A 15,528-nucleotide genomic window follows, 5' to 3' on the forward strand; every position below is an offset into this window, starting at 1 on the left:
GTCTATAATATGACACCTACTTTGCTGGGCCATCTAATTAAATTACAAACAATACATATATATATATATATATATCTTAGTAAACATAAGTGAGATTGTAGCAAGCCAATTAAATAATATATATCTGGAATCCCCAAGTAGGTTGAGATGTCAGAAGAAACACACATGGCTGTCTAATGGGCAGTAAGGAAACACGCATCACGCTGGGGCAGTCAAGGAGACTCACCTTTGATGATGATCGAAGATGTACACAGAGCAGAGCCTGCATCATTCGACACTTTGCACGTGTACAAACCGGCGTCGTCCATGCCTGCCCTCTTGATTTGCAGCAGAAGTGTGTTGTTCTTGAATGTGATTTCACAGTTAGACGTTGGATGGATCTCTATGTTATTTTTGTACCAAGCAACAGAGATGGGTTGGGAACCAGCAACACGGCCCTCAAGTTTGAAAGAATTCCCTTCTGTTTCTTCTACTGTCTCTGAGAGTTTTTTCGTGAAACTTGGTGGGATCAGCCGCTCTGTAAGAAAGTTCAAGGACCATATGAAGTAGCATCCAGAAGTAGGTTATTAATAGGAGGCTTTTCAAGAGAGAGAAGCCATATTTTAAGTTCAAAATCAATGCTGACCAACTAAATACAGCATATTAGTGTAATGTTCCTAAATATTTTGCCTCCCTCCACAAGTTTATTGTATTTATTTTTAAATTAAAAAAATTTATGTTATATCAGAATATAGCAGATTAACAATGTTGTATGTTTCAGTTTTAACAAGTTTATTTTAAACTGTTCTCTGATTTATGGGATGGATGATAACAATAACTTATGGCCAGTTACAGAACCAGATATTTGTAAAAAGTAAAAGGAGAGGGAGAGAAACTTTAGAGAAATGCAGATTTTAAAAGATTATTTTTTTCTCTAGAGAAACTTATTTCTTCTGAAACATCTTTTTTTTTTAATGTCAGTGGTTCAAAAATGTCCTAAATGAAAAAGAAATCCTAAATATTATCTGTTCTAACATAACTGCACACTTAGGCTATGATATGCAAAGATACCTTTTATATTGAGCTGAGCTGTAGAGGAGTCCCTCCCCACTTCATTGACAGCATAGCAGGTGTACTGTCCAGAGTCTCCTTTGTCCACTTTTAGGATGGTCAGGTGGGCACTGTTTTCCACATAACTAATCTGGTAGTTTCCACCACTTCGGATCTCTCTGTTGTCTTTAGCCCAGGCGACCTTTATCGGCTGTGTCCCAGTCACGTGGCACTCAAAGTCTGCACTCTCTCCCACCACAGCATCCACAGGGGCCAGAGGGATGTCAAAGAAGGGGGGGTTCTTCCCCTCTGGGAGGACAGCAGAAAGACAAGGTTTCAGGCTCCATACCTGACCATCCTAGGTCATGCAGATCATCCTCCTCTAATTTCAAATTTGGTTCTAACAATTTTAACTTACAAAAATAGAAGCTTAGGAATTCACGCACCTGTGAGAATGAGTCTGGCACTGGAAGAAGCCGATCCTATAGGATTTGTAGCTGTGCAAGAATATTGGCCTGCAAAACTCCGATCGGTTTGAAAAATGTTTAGAGTGGCCACATTATCTAAAAATGATGCTTGTACGTTGGGGCTGTCTTTCACCGGCCTGCCATCTTTAAACCAAGACACTGAGATAGGTTCTGATCCACTGACGGCGCACTCAAAAACAACTGGCAGCCCAACTGTTTCCTGAATGTCTCGCAACTGTCGAGAAAATGCTGGTGGAAGCTTTTGCTCTGTAGGAAGAGAATTAAAGTAATGAATACTTCTGGACATTTTGAATTTACTGAATATTCTTCTCGCAATTATTGTTACCTAGATAATGGAATTTCTATAAAAATATCAGGATATCAGGAGGTATTCACAACTCTTGAATTGACTTGGATTCAGGGAAAAGCAGGGAAATTTTTGGAGCAAAAGTTTTAATTTGATGGCATGCTCATGCATGGTACGGAGAAGGGAATGGCAACCCACTCCAGTATTCTTGCCTGGAGAATCCCAGGGACAGAGGAGCCTGGTGGACTACAGCTCGTGGGGTTGCAGAGTCGGACACGACTGAGTGACTGACACTGATGCATGGCAGGTATAAAAATATGTAAGCCAACAGAAAAACTGATTAGTTTAAGGTATATTTCTGGCATGTAGCAGATTCTCTTCCTTTTTAAGACTGCCTTCCAGCAATCTGAATGAGACACTCAGGGAGTAGGGATTTAAAAATATGGTTATTTGTTTTTCTTAAAGATTTAATTATAGAGGCAAATGATGGCATGATCCTTCTAACTGAAGATTTAGTCATTTTATTTCTCTCTGTAAAGGTGATCGAAAAAGATAATCTGCTGATTTGTAGGTAGAACTACTTAAGCAGAAAACTTTGCATTTAGAAAGATTTTCCCAAAAAGAAAACCCTCACCAGATATTTTAAAAGAAACACATTCATTCACTTTAAAAATATTGCAATCACCTTGAACAGTCAGGAAAGTTGATGAAGAAACTTCTCCCACACTGTTTTCAGCTCTGCAGATATATTCTCCGCTGTCATTACTATCAACCTGGTTGAAAACCAGTGTAGCAACGTTGTTCCTAAAATGCATCTTGTAGGTAGCAGTAGGTCTCAATTTTGTATCTCCTTTAAACCAGGACACTGCAATTTCAGGGGTCCCACCAAGCTGGCATTGTAAAGAGGCAGAATCTCCAACAGTCACCTTCACAGGCTCCAACTGCTTGACAAAATATGGTGGTTCTACAGCCAAGAGAGAGAATCAGTCATGAAGGACGCATGCCAGGATGGCTACATGTATGCAAAGATGGGAAAGTGCAATCACAACGAACCTAGTATCAGGATCTGTGCTGAACAGGAGTCTTTTCCAGAAGTGTTCTCAATGTAACAGTTGTACTGTCCTGCGTCCTCCACTGTGCTGCTTGGGATTTCCAGGATCGCAGATTTTTCAGTTGTGGTTATGTTACACCTCTGAGATGGAGTTACGTTTATGCCATTTTTCTTCCATGTCACGGAAATGGGAGGAGTTCCAGTGAATGTACCCTCTAGGATCAGAGGTTTTCCTTTCTCTATGCTGTAATCATTGAGCTTCTTTACAAATCTGGCTGGGGCTGTAGCAGACAAATAGAAAATATGATATCAAACACATATACACATAGATATGGGGATATCTAGTACTTCACCCATGTTAACTGTAAAAATGCAGAATAGCAGTCAAACAAACCTTTTACGTAGAGATGCGTTGTACAAGAAACTTTGCCAGCTTCATTAGTAACGATGCAGGTATACTCCCCGCTCTGTGATGTATCTACATCAAACAACTCCAGTTCAGCAACTGAATCCTCCAAAGACACATTACATCTGTCCCCTGGTACTAGTTCAGTGCTGCCCTTGAACCAGCTAACACTGAAAGGGGGTGTTCCTTTTACAATGCTTGTGAAGGTTACGTTGGTTCCAGTTAAAACATCCATGGGGTCAGGTTTCTGAACAAAAGATGGTGGTTCTAAACAAAAAAGCACATATCAGAAAAAGGTTAACAATTTTGAATTTTGATTATAAAAATGTTCAATGCATAATGAAATGTAATTATATTTTACTGTATTTTTGACTGACCTCTCACAGTCAAAGGAGCACTACACTCATCAGAACCGGCCACATTAGTAGCTATACACGTGTAGTTGCCAGCATCTGATTCTTCCAGCATGTTCACAGTTAAAGCACATGTGTTATCCGTCAGGGTGGTCTGGTATTTCCTTCCAGTGCTAATCTCGTTTCCTTCATGGAACCAGGAGACAGAGATTGGAGGTGATCCATAGACTTTACACTCCATTACCACCGAGGAACCAGACAGACCATTTGTCTCTTTCAATCTTCTTGTGAACGAAGGAGGAACAGTTCGGTCTGAATGTGATAAAAATCAAACAAACAAGGGACCTCAGTTATAAAATGATTTGAAGAGAGAATTATTGTCTTTTTGATGGAATATCCCTAGATCCATCTGGGTCTTTTCTGGGGGTATCAAAGAACTGCCTGAGGCTTCACACAATGGAAAGCTTTGAGAATCAATGGGCAAGATGTACTAGTTGACTTCGGAATTTTGGTCTCTCTTTGCTGTGTATCATTATGTGGAGAATTATTCCACCATAACTGACAGTAGAAAACCACAGCATCCTTATTCCTTACTCGAGAATTAAGTTTTATTCCTACCACCCTGAATCATGGTAATTCCTCCAAGAGACAGGAACAGAACTTTTGGGCTTGCTTTTCTCCTATCTCTATAATGAGATGGCTGGATGGCATCGTTGATTCAATAGACATGAGTTTGAGGAAGCTCTGGGAGATAGTGAATGACAGGGAAGCCTGGCATGCAGGAGATAGTGAATGACAGGGAAGCCGGGCATGCTACACTCCATGGGGCTGCAAAGAGTCAGACATGGCTCAGCAACTGAACAACAACAGAATAGGCACATTACCTCTAATTTCGCTGTCACAGAATGTGAGACTCATGTCACACAGTAGAATATGGAGCGTCTCATACACATATATGTAAAGCAGGAACTATACTATGCTAACACTGAAACAAAAACCCAACCAACCAACCTGAAACTTGCACTGAGGCCGTGCAGCTGTCTTTGCCCACAGGGTTCTGCACCTCAAAACTGTACACCCCACTGTCACTGGGGGCCGCATTGATGATCTTAAGGCCAGACACTTTGTTGAAGAAGCTTATTTTGTATTTGTTGTCACTTGTCAGCTCTTTTCCATCCTTAAACCACCTGGTCGTGAGCTCGGGTGTGCCGGTGACCAAGCACTCCAAAGTGCACGTGTCTCCTGTGGTCACTTTTATGGATCCCGGCTTTTCCACAATTGCTGCAGGCTCTGGAATGAGATATGAATTGCATTCAAGTGTTAAAATCCCATGGAAAAGCTAAAGAAGACCCAGGTACTGGTAAGTGTATTCATGATGACATTCTCTCAGCACTAACCGAGGATGGACACCGTGGCAAAACACTCTTGCATTCCGGCATCGTTTTTGATCTGACAGGTGTATTTCCCAGCGTTGGCTGTTTCTGCTCTTGAAAACTGTAGGGTTGCAGTGTTTTCTGAATAAGAGATCCATATGTTGTCACTTTCTCTGACGATCTCCCCCTTGTCTTTGAACCACACCACGGAAATGGGCTCAGCGCCTTCAAGAGTAGCCTGAAGCTGAACTTCTTCACCAACGATGGTAGAAACATCACTGGGCTTTGTCACAAACCTTGGTGGTGCTGATGAAAAGGGGGCAAAAAAAAAAAAAAGATTTAAAAGGTGTGGGGCTAAGAGTATTTCCCTCAAAGCCATCAATGCCAGGAATCAAACTAGTGATCACGCACTCTTTCCATTTCTTAAAGAGGCATTTCTGGTGAGTGGGAGCAAGAATGCATCAGAATTTTGTACTTTTCTGGCCTTGCCACAAGGCTTGTGGGATCTCAATCTCCAGACCAGGGACTGAATCCTGGGCCACCAAGTGAAAGTGTCGTGTCCTAACCACTAGACCACCAGGGAACCCTCCTAGAATTTGTGTTAAGCAGAAGGAGTTGAACACCTTCGTCTGTCTAGCTTTCTAATCCAATCAAAATCTATTGGGAAAACTGTTTAAAAGGGTACTTAGTAGGATTTGAAATGCACACTAAACATAAAAAGATTTAGGAAATGAGAAAGGGGGAAAGTAGAAGATACACTAGAGGAAAAGGATGGAGCAAGAGCTGAGGGGTCAACAGAGTATTAAAGTTAGAAGGAAAATACCAGTAAGCACAAGAGGCTGAAGTGACTCTAACCTTTCAGAGTGATGGAACCAACACAGGTGTCACTCCCCACATCATTCGTGGCTTTACACTGATACTCCCCAATGTCCGCAGCATCGACGCTCAGAATGTGAATACTCGTCAGGAAGTTCTCAGACATGATCTTGTACTTCTTGCCACTTCTAAGTTCTCTCTTGTCTTTATGCCATGAAACTTGGAATGGGGGAGTGCCCTGAAGCTCACATTCAAGGTGAACATCAGCTCCTTTCAGTGTTTCAATGGGATGAGGCTTTTTGCGGAAAATGGGTGGTTCTAAAGTTGGAAGAAAATCAAGTTAGAAAGAAAGGGAAATTAGGCTGTATTCTCTAAGTATGTATTTACAAGTAAAAATCAGTTGTCTATTCCAACATAGAGAGACAGTATCACATCTAATTTTCTATTATATCCTTTAAAACTTTTAGAACCTCGATGGAGAGTCCAACAGGGAATTGAGAGGACAGCTAGGATGTGCAAGACATAAAAGATGGGTAAATGCTACTCTCCCAGTTTGTCCCAGATAGCTAGTGGGAAGCTGCTGTATAGCACAGGGAACTCAACTAGGTGCTCTGGGATGACCTAGAGGGGTGGGATGGGGAATGGGGCTCAAGAAGGAGGGGATATTTGTATACTTATAGCTGATTCACACTGTTGTGCAGCAGAAACAAACACGACATTGTAAAGCAATTATATCTCAATTTACAAGACAGAGAGATAAGAGCTGACCTTTAACTTTCAAGGAGGTGGTGCTGCTTGCACTGCCGGCGGCATTGGAGGCCTCACAGGTGTAATCTCCGCTGTCTTCCACACTAAGCCCGTGCATTTCCAACACTGCCACTGAGTCCACGAACGACATTCGGAATTTACTGCTCTCTTGAATTTCAGTCTCGCCCTTGTACCATAAAACTTTGATTTCTGGAGACCCTCCTATTTTACATTCGTATCTTGTAGATTCATCTTGTTTCACGATTCTTGAAGGTTCTAGCTTCTTAATGAACCTGGGCGGTTCTATGGAAGCAAGAAAGAAAACACAAGGGAAGAGATGGGAAAGACACGTATAATTCAGGATGAAGGGAAAACTCAAACAGAGAGGTCTTTAGCGCTGGAAAACATATTTACTTGCTACAGTTCAAGAAAGAATAGGTAGGTGAAATCTAAATCCTCAAGTAAAATGCGTTTACTTTTGTAAGGACCCACATCAAATATTATTGCAAAAGGAAGGAAGAAGAGACATTAATCCTTGTGCAATCCTCCTACCAGCAAAAGAATCACTTCTTTGTGCAAGATCAGAGGCAGAGTGTGTATCTGTTGGTGAAAGCATTCTATGGTTTACAGGGATTAAGAGCATCTGATTACTTTCTTGTATGTGAACCAGTACAGGTCTGTCATTTCCTATGGCTGCAGAGATATCAGTTACGTGCCAGGAAGAGTCAGAGTAGCAAAACTGGCTCAGATATCTTAATATTTTAAAGTGCTATTTTCTCCTATAGGACTTTAATAGATATTTCTTCAACCTCTATGACAGCCCTTTGAAGTGGGGAGAGCAATACTTTCTTCATTAACTGAATCAGCAAATTCAAGTTTAGGGGAGATAAAATAATTAGCAATATGTCACAGGGCACATGGGCTGCTGAATATAACTCTATTTAAATTTCAAGTTATTTATAAACTATCACCACAAAAAGTCTTTAAAAATGCTCTCATGAGTTAGACCAGCAGCTCACTGAGTTAATTTCTGACCACAGCAAACAGGAATTGTTTTTGCTACATTGAGACATGGTTGCCTTCCATGATGTAAGATATTAATGTACTCTCCAGTCCCCTGACTTCCACTATTATTTAAGTGAGGCTAACAGAAGAGAAGAATTTGACACAATCTGACTCTTCTTGAAGGGCTCTATAGTTTGAGGTGAGGAACAAAACCATTAATTTACAAACTACTGTGGAAAAATATATCATTCGAGACAACTTCCTTTTATTGTCCAAAGATAGTTTCTTTCAAACTTCGATTATCTTACAATTCTGTGAAAAGTTCCTGTTCTCTCTCTAGTCTCTATTTTCAGCCATTGTACATGGGCCCTCAGTCCATGTTTGACCAGTTTTTTAAATATATATATATATATATAATTTTTTAATTAAAAACTTGCTCCCATCTAGAAGACCCTAGATTTGCTGAATCACTTCCAATTCCCAAACCCTAGTCCTAAACACATCTTTCAAGTACACACTTCCTGCTATCATGTCAGAAGTTGAAATGAGCCCTCGCTACTTCGCTCCAACAAGTACCTTGCACACCCAGATGAGCAGAACAAGAGTCTTTTCCGGCGACATTGCTTGCATAGCAGGTGTACTGCCCAGCATCGCCTTTGCCTATTTTGAGAACCGTCAGAGTGGCAGTATTTTCAACCAAAGTCATCTTGTAGTTGCCTCCAGGACGAATCTCTCGGTTATCTTTAGCCCAAGTGATTTTGATTGGTGCAGTTCCAGTTACGTGACATTTGAAAGAACCACTTTCTCCAAGAGCCAGGTCTACTGACACAGGCTTGAGGTCAAAGAAAGGAGGTACTTCATGCTCTGGAAAGAATGAAGAGCAACACGGTGACTCCAGTTTTCATGCTCTCAGACGTGGAGCAGACACCAAGTCGCACCAGTCCTTGCTGGTTGGGTGCAGTGAAACTGCTTTATAATGAAGAGGTCATGTGATGAGTTACTCACCTAAGAGGATGAGCTTCGCACTGGATGAGGCAGTCCCAAGGGGATTCGAAGCCGAGCAATTGTACTGACCAACATGGCTCTGGTCAGTTTGCAAAATCTGAAGAGTTGCTACATTGTGAACAAAAGATGTTTGCAGATTAGCATCATCTTTCAAAAGTACCCCGTCCTTGTACCAAGACACTTGGAGAGGTTCTGAGCCATTGATGCGGCATTCAAATGCAACTGGGAAGCCAAGAGTCTCCTGAACATCCTTCAGTTTTCTTGCAAAGGAAGGTGGAAGTTTGCGCTCTGTAAAGAAGTTATAGACAATCCTTATTTACAAGAGAGAAAACAACCATGGCGTATTTCAACCCATTAACATTGTGAGGTTTTTAAGAAAATGGATCTGTCAACACACAGTGAGGCTTGTAGAGAAAACCATCATCACCTTTGATAACAAGCACGGATGAAGAAGCCACTGCTCCCACAATGTTTTCTGCCTTGCAGGTATATTCTCCCACGTCACTGTGATCCACTTTGTTGATCACCAAGGAGGCAACGTTATTTTTGAATTGCATTTTATATGCAGGAGCTGATCGTAGCTTTGTGTGTTCTTTATACCAAGAAATTCTGATTTCTGGGGTTCCATCCACTTTACACTGTAAAGTTATAGGTTCTCCGATGACTGCTTCCACGTGTTCCAGAGGCTCAATGAAATAAGGCGGTTCTGAGGTAGAAAGGATGATAATCAGTCACTCTAACTAAAGAGGATGTTTGGAAAGAAAGAAAAGAGAGCAATAAGAGGAGGTAACTGTCAACACACCTAAGACAGACACCACAGCATCACAAATATCTTGACCGGCCTCATTTTCTATTAGGCAACTGTATTGTGCATAATCCTCTATCGTGCTCTCGAGGATTTCCAGGATGGTAGATTTTTCTGTCATAGTGATACTACAATTCTGAGACTGTGTAAGGGCAAACTCATTCTTCATCCAGCTCACTGAGATGGGAGGTGTACCCGTAAACGTGGCCTCAAGAACGATGGGATTTCCTGTCTCGACACTGAAATCGGCCAATCTTTTCACAAAGGTGGCCGGTTCTATGAGGAGAAAACACAGAGGCAGCATTGACATCTTCAAGTAAAGAATCAGAAAAAATGTTAAAGATACGTGCTTTAGGAGGAAAGCGCAAACCTTTCACAAAAAGATGCGCCGTACAGGAAGCACTGCCAGCATCGTTAGTCACGAGGCAGGAGTAATCCCCGCTTTGCAAGGGCTCCACCTCAAATAACTCCAGTTCCGTGATGAAGTCTTCCAGAGAGATGCTGCACGACTCCCCAGACACCAGCTCCCTGCTGCCTTTAAACCATTTGACCTTGAAAGGCGGGGTGCCTCTGATGACACTGGTGAATGTGAGGCTCGTTCCAGGGAGCACTTCCACAGAGTCAGGGGTTTGTTCAAAAGAAGGTGGTTCTAGAGACCCCAGAGGAGGGGAAGGATCGAGAGAAAAAAGGAATCCAAGTAAGCAGTGCTTTTCGCTACCTGAAGAAAAAGCAACTAAGACTACGCACGAAGACAAAATACAGAAATCCCCCACAAGGCAGGCACTAAGCCACGTGGTGGAGGCGCTGGAGAAGCAGCGGTCTGGACCCTGAACACTGACCTTGGACAGTCAGGACCGCCGAGCATTCATCTGATCCAGCTATGTTGGCGGCCACACACGTGTATGTGCCTGTGTCAGAGGGCTCCAAGAAGCTCAGATTCAAAGTGCAAACGTTTTCCGAAAAGCTGGACTGGCATTTAGGCCCACTGACGATCTCATTGCCATCCTGAAACCAGCCCACGGAGATGGGGGCGGAGCCGGAGACCCTGCACTCCAAAACCACTGAAGCCCCGACGATGGTGTTGATGTCCTTCAGCTTGCGGATGAAGGAAGGAGCCACAACCCGATCTATGTGGATGGAGAAGCGGAGTTTTCCATTGAAAGAGAAGCTTTATTTTTTTGCCCCAGGGAAAATGATATATTCACGAAAACCTCATACTACTCACCAGAAACGTGGACAGAAACAGTGCAGTTACTTTTACCAACACTGTTCTTCACTTCAAAGCTGTATAACCCCTTGTCACTCATTTCTGCACAAGGGATTTTAAGGGAAGCCACTTTGTTGACGAATGTGATGTGATGTTTGCTGTCTGCAGCTATTTCTCTCCCATCTTTGAACCACTTGGCTGAAAGTTCTGGTGTTCCAGTCACTACACACTCTAATGCGAAAGGATTTCCAGTAGTGACAGTCATGGGTTCTGGTTTCTCAATGATTCTGGCTGGTTCTAAAAGAAGAAGTATATTGCATTGAACACAAAGTCATCTTTCAAACCAAGAGTATACTCAGTATATTACTGGGTAAGAATAATATTTGCAGGCGATGTCATAGGTCAATCAAATGGACATTTTCCCCCTCAGTCTGCACTCTGTTACTAACCTAGGACAGTCAAGATTGCTGAGCACTCTCTCATTCCGGCATCATTTTTGATTTGACACACATATTTTCCAGAGTTAGACGCCTCTGGGCTCCCAAGTTGGAGGGTTGCAACATTATCAACAAATGAAATCCTAGTGTTTTCACTCTCTCTGATGACTTCACCTTTATCTTTCAACCAGACGACAGAAATGGGCTGGAAGCCTTCCACTACAGCCTGCAACTCAACAGCATGCCCAACAAGGGTTGAGGTGTCACTGAGCTTTTTCACAAATCGTGGGGGTTCTAATGAAAGAAATTTGAGGTTAGAGAAGAAAGATGAGAATCACAGCCAAATACATTACTGGTCAAGCAAGAAAGGATGAAAGCAAGAGGCATATGTTTTTGGGCCCATGGATACAAACCTTTGAACTTGACAGTGCAAACACATGCGTCACTTCCCACCTCATTAGTAGCTTTGCAGTGATATTCTCCTACATCGGCGGCTTCCAGGTTAAGGATATGAAGACTTGCATCAAAATTTTTTGAGGTGATTTTAAACTTCTTGCTGCTTCGAACTTGCTTTCGATCTTTAACCCACACCACTTCAAATGGGGGAGTTCCCGAAATTTCACATTGGAAGACAACATCAGAACCTTTAAGGGCTCCTATTGGAGAAGGCTTCTGGGTGAAAACAGGAGGTGCTACCAGAAGAAAAGAAGATAAACAATGAGAGCAGTTGCCTAAGACAAGGGAAAAATATGTTAGAGTCTGAATCATTCAGTGCCTGGTGTGACCGTATGACAGTACACGAACATAAGAAAGGACAAGTCATAAAAGCTAGTTTAAGAATTGCAAGCAAATTCCCATTCACTGGCCTTTTTGTTTTGGAGCTCAGAACACTGCTGAGAAAGAATCCAGATCAGAGGAGAAGGAAGAACGCAAGGGACTTAGTGTATCTAACCTTTGACGGTCAGGGCTGTGCTGCAGCTGGCGTCCCCAACACCGTTATGGGCTTCACAGATGTAGTCCCCACTGTCCTCTGTGCTGGCTTCATTGATGGTGAGCACTGCCACCGAGTCCACAAAGGACATGTTGTACTTCCAGCTCTCATGAAGTTCACTGTCATTTCGGAACCATGAAACTTTGATTTCTGGAGAACCACTTATTTTGCATTCCAGGTGGATGGATTCTCCCTGCTTTGCAACTTTTGAAGCTTCTAATTTCTTAACAAACTTTGGAGGTTCTAGTAAGTCAAAGGAAGAAACATCTTATGTTTGTAGCTTAAGATTTTATAAATACCTAATTTAATCTTGTTTATTATTAAGAATATATGTACTTTCTGAGAATTTCATGATAAAATATTTATGTTTTTCTTTTAAGCTTTTACTATTTTTAATAGAGAATTTACTTGACAAGTTAATCTCGTAGTCTGGATATAGAAACTAAAACATGTAAGTTAAGGTATTATAGAAGTATTTGATCAAAATGATAATTCAGAATGCCATATGACAGGAAAAGAATGAAAAAGGGAGAGGAAATGACATTTAACAAATTTCACATAAACAACACTCTGATAAGATTATACTTAGAGATACACTAATTTAAAAAACAAAATAAAAAGGAAAATAGAACTTTGATTAATGTTGCCAACACTAATATACAAATTCTAATACGATCCAGTTAGTTCATCCCAAATATTTAAAAAATAAAGAAACTTTTCTGAAGAAAATTATGCAACATGGGAGAGAACAAGTATCGGTCAGTGCCATGTAGAGATACCTTTTACACTGAGTTGAGCTGAGCACATGTCTTTGCCAACATCATTGGTTGCTTGGCAAGTATATTGACCAGAGTCTCCTTTGCCTACTTTAAGAATTCTCAAATGGGGAGTGTTTCCCACACATGTAATTGTGTAGTTTCCTCCAGGACGGATCTCTTTATTATCTTTTGACCAAGTAATTCGCATTGGTTGAGCACCAGTAACATGACATTCAAAGTCAGCACTTTCCCCAGCAATAACATCTATAGATACAGGCTTGATGTCAAAGAAGGGAGATTTCTTAGGTTCTGGAAGATGAGAAGAAAAATCAACATACTTTTTGCTGTTGTTCTTTACTGGCTACTTCTACTTTGACAATGAATAGGAAGTCATGGTTTGCAAAGAGAAAAAGAGTAACATGGGAACAAACCTCTTGCTGTCAGTCTAGCACTGGAAGACGCTGTCCCAAGTGGATTAGAAGCTGAACAAGAGTACTGGCCAGAGTGACTCAAGTCTGTTTGCAAAATTTTTAAAGTTGCCACATTATCTACAAACGATGTCTGTAGATTTTCATCATCTCGTAAAAGTACCCCATCTCTGTACCAGCTCACTTGGATGGGTGCGGAGCCATTCAGTCGACAAGTGAGGGTAACTGGTAACCCAACAGTTTGTTCAATGTCCTTTAATTGTCTTGCAAAGGAAGGTGGGAGCTGGCGCTCTGCAGGAAGACAAGTAATACTTGAGGCATTAGTACGTGAAACAAAAGTTTCCCCATAAAGTCAAGTGTGAAGATAAGGAAGAAGAAATTCCTTAATTTGTAAAATAAAATCATCACCTTGGATTCTGAAGACAGTCTTAGAAGAGGCAGTTCCAATACTGTTTTCTGCTTTACATGTGTACTCTCCACTGTCATTGATGTTCACTTTATTAAAAACAAGTGTGGCCACATTGTTTGTAAAGTAAGTCCTGTATTCAGGAGTCGGCCGTAACTTGGTATCGCCTTTGTACCAAGACACTGTAATTTCTGGGGTCCCAGCAACTTGGCATTGTAAAGAAACTGAATCTCCCACTGATGCCTCCAGAGGCTCCAGTTCCGTAACAAAATAAGGTGGTTCTAAAGAGGAAAGGTTCATGATCAGCAACTGGGATTAGAGAAAACCACACAAACCATGCCTCACATTAGACAAATGCCAGTCATCTGAGAATAACACACCTAATGTAGACACCAGAGCTTCACAAACGTCCCTTCCCGCCTCGTTTTCAATCTCGCAGGAATACTGTCCTGCATCTCGTTTCGTGCTGTTCAGAATTTCCAGGATGCAGGTCTTCTCTGTTGTGACTATGCTGCATTTTTCAGAGGGTGTTATGGTGAAACCATCCTTTTTCCACGTAACGGAAATGGGGAGTGTTCCCATGTAGGTGCTTTCCAAAATGATGGATTTCCCTGGTTCTACAAAGTGATCGCTCAGTTTCTTCACAAACACAGCTGGTTCTGGGGAGTGACAAAGCATAGCCGTTAAACACAGTGAAAACACGAACGAAGATGCCACTTAAAAAGCAGGAAGCAGAATGCACGGGAGCAAACCTTTCACAAAGAGACGGGTAGTGCAGGACGTTTGGCCAGCGTTGTTAGAAACCACGCAGGTGTATTCCCCACTGTGAGAGATGTCGACATTAAATAATTCCAGTTCCGCCACAGTGTCTTCAAAATAGATGTTGCACCTGTCTCCTTTCACCAGTTCCCTGGCGCCTCTGAACCAGCCGACCTTAAATGGAGGGGTTCCTCTAATAACACTTGTGAAGGTGATGTTTTTGCCTGGTAGTACTTCCAAAGGTTCAGGTTCCTTCACAAAAGAGGGTGGTTCTATACGAGCAAGGAGGACAATGAAAAGATCCTGTCAGTTTCAGATTTAGTTGCAACTTTTATCAAAAAGAAGACACCTTTTGAATGTGTCAGCAGGGATGGCCACCCAAAGAAGAACTTGCAAGAAAGGATGTGAGTGTCTGACACTGACCTTGTACAGCCAACACTGCACGGCACTCATCAGACCCAGCGACATTAGCAGCCACACATGTGTAACTGCCCATATCTGATGAGTCCAGAGAATTGAGCTGCAACGTGCAGACGTTATCTGAAAAGGTAGTTTGGTACTTCGCTCCACTGACAATCTTGGTTTTCTCATGAAACCAGGCAACAGAGATTGGTGATGATCCGGCTACTTTGCACTCCAAGATGCAAGATGTACCCAGCACTCCAATGGTATCTCTCAGTCTTCGTGTGAAAGAGGGAGGAACCATTCGGTCTGCGTGAAGAGAGGTAAGAGACTTGAGGTTTGAAAGAGTAGAAGAGACTCGAGGGAAGAAAGCTTGTGAAAGGACTTTGCTGAGCAATGGGAAGAACACGTCGCAACTAACCTGAAACATCGACCACGGCTGTGCAGCTGCTTTTTCCAACATTATTTTGAACCTGGAAAGTGTATGTGCCTGCATCCTGTTTTTCAACAGCGAGAATCTTTAAGGAAGAGATTTTGTTGTAGAAACTAAATTTGTGTTTTTGGCTGCTGGTCAACAGCTTTCCATCCTTGTACCATTCAACTGAGAGTTCGGGAGTGCCAGCCACCTTACACTCCAGAGTGCACGTTTCTCCTACAGTGACCGTCATCGAACCTGCTTTCTCGACAATGACCGCAGGTTCTGAAATAAAACGTGATAGCCATCTGTTAAACCCTGTTAGCTTCACCTTGTCTCTACTATCAAATTCATTAACACT

The 15,528-nt window shown here is 42.0% G+C and overlaps 1 protein-coding gene across 1 annotated transcript in view; it reads right to left on the reverse strand.

Moving 5' to 3' along the window:
* Positions 1 to 15,528, reverse strand: part of TTN (titin) — a 274,875-nt gene that overhangs the window by 175,169 nt on the left and 84,178 nt on the right. The window contains exons 69-96 of the mRNA XM_018065217.1: positions 15,174 to 15,452; positions 14,774 to 15,061; positions 14,344 to 14,622; positions 13,972 to 14,250; positions 13,594 to 13,872; positions 13,189 to 13,476; positions 12,779 to 13,066; positions 11,961 to 12,242; positions 11,422 to 11,700; positions 11,021 to 11,302; positions 10,590 to 10,868; positions 10,204 to 10,491; positions 9,735 to 10,013; positions 9,362 to 9,640; positions 8,987 to 9,265; positions 8,560 to 8,847; positions 8,131 to 8,418; positions 6,571 to 6,852; positions 5,842 to 6,120; positions 5,011 to 5,292; positions 4,625 to 4,903; positions 3,638 to 3,925; positions 3,249 to 3,527; positions 2,857 to 3,135; positions 2,489 to 2,767; positions 1,476 to 1,763; positions 1,051 to 1,338; positions 227 to 517 (exon numbers count right to left, since the gene is read on the reverse strand). Of these exons, the coding sequence (XP_017920706.1) occupies positions 227 to 517; positions 1,051 to 1,338; positions 1,476 to 1,763; positions 2,489 to 2,767; positions 2,857 to 3,135; positions 3,249 to 3,527; positions 3,638 to 3,925; positions 4,625 to 4,903; positions 5,011 to 5,292; positions 5,842 to 6,120; positions 6,571 to 6,852; positions 8,131 to 8,418; positions 8,560 to 8,847; positions 8,987 to 9,265; positions 9,362 to 9,640; positions 9,735 to 10,013; positions 10,204 to 10,491; positions 10,590 to 10,868; positions 11,021 to 11,302; positions 11,422 to 11,700; positions 11,961 to 12,242; positions 12,779 to 13,066; positions 13,189 to 13,476; positions 13,594 to 13,872; positions 13,972 to 14,250; positions 14,344 to 14,622; positions 14,774 to 15,061; positions 15,174 to 15,452 (7,917 nt within the window). The remainder of the gene's footprint in view (positions 1 to 226; positions 518 to 1,050; positions 1,339 to 1,475; positions 1,764 to 2,488; positions 2,768 to 2,856; positions 3,136 to 3,248; positions 3,528 to 3,637; positions 3,926 to 4,624; positions 4,904 to 5,010; positions 5,293 to 5,841; positions 6,121 to 6,570; positions 6,853 to 8,130; positions 8,419 to 8,559; positions 8,848 to 8,986; positions 9,266 to 9,361; positions 9,641 to 9,734; positions 10,014 to 10,203; positions 10,492 to 10,589; positions 10,869 to 11,020; positions 11,303 to 11,421; positions 11,701 to 11,960; positions 12,243 to 12,778; positions 13,067 to 13,188; positions 13,477 to 13,593; positions 13,873 to 13,971; positions 14,251 to 14,343; positions 14,623 to 14,773; positions 15,062 to 15,173; positions 15,453 to 15,528) is intronic.

Source organism: Capra hircus, chromosome 2 (assembly GCF_001704415.2).
Source record: "Capra hircus breed San Clemente chromosome 2, ASM170441v1, whole genome shotgun sequence".
NCBI classification, from domain to species: domain Eukaryota; kingdom Metazoa; phylum Chordata; class Mammalia; order Artiodactyla; family Bovidae; genus Capra; species Capra hircus.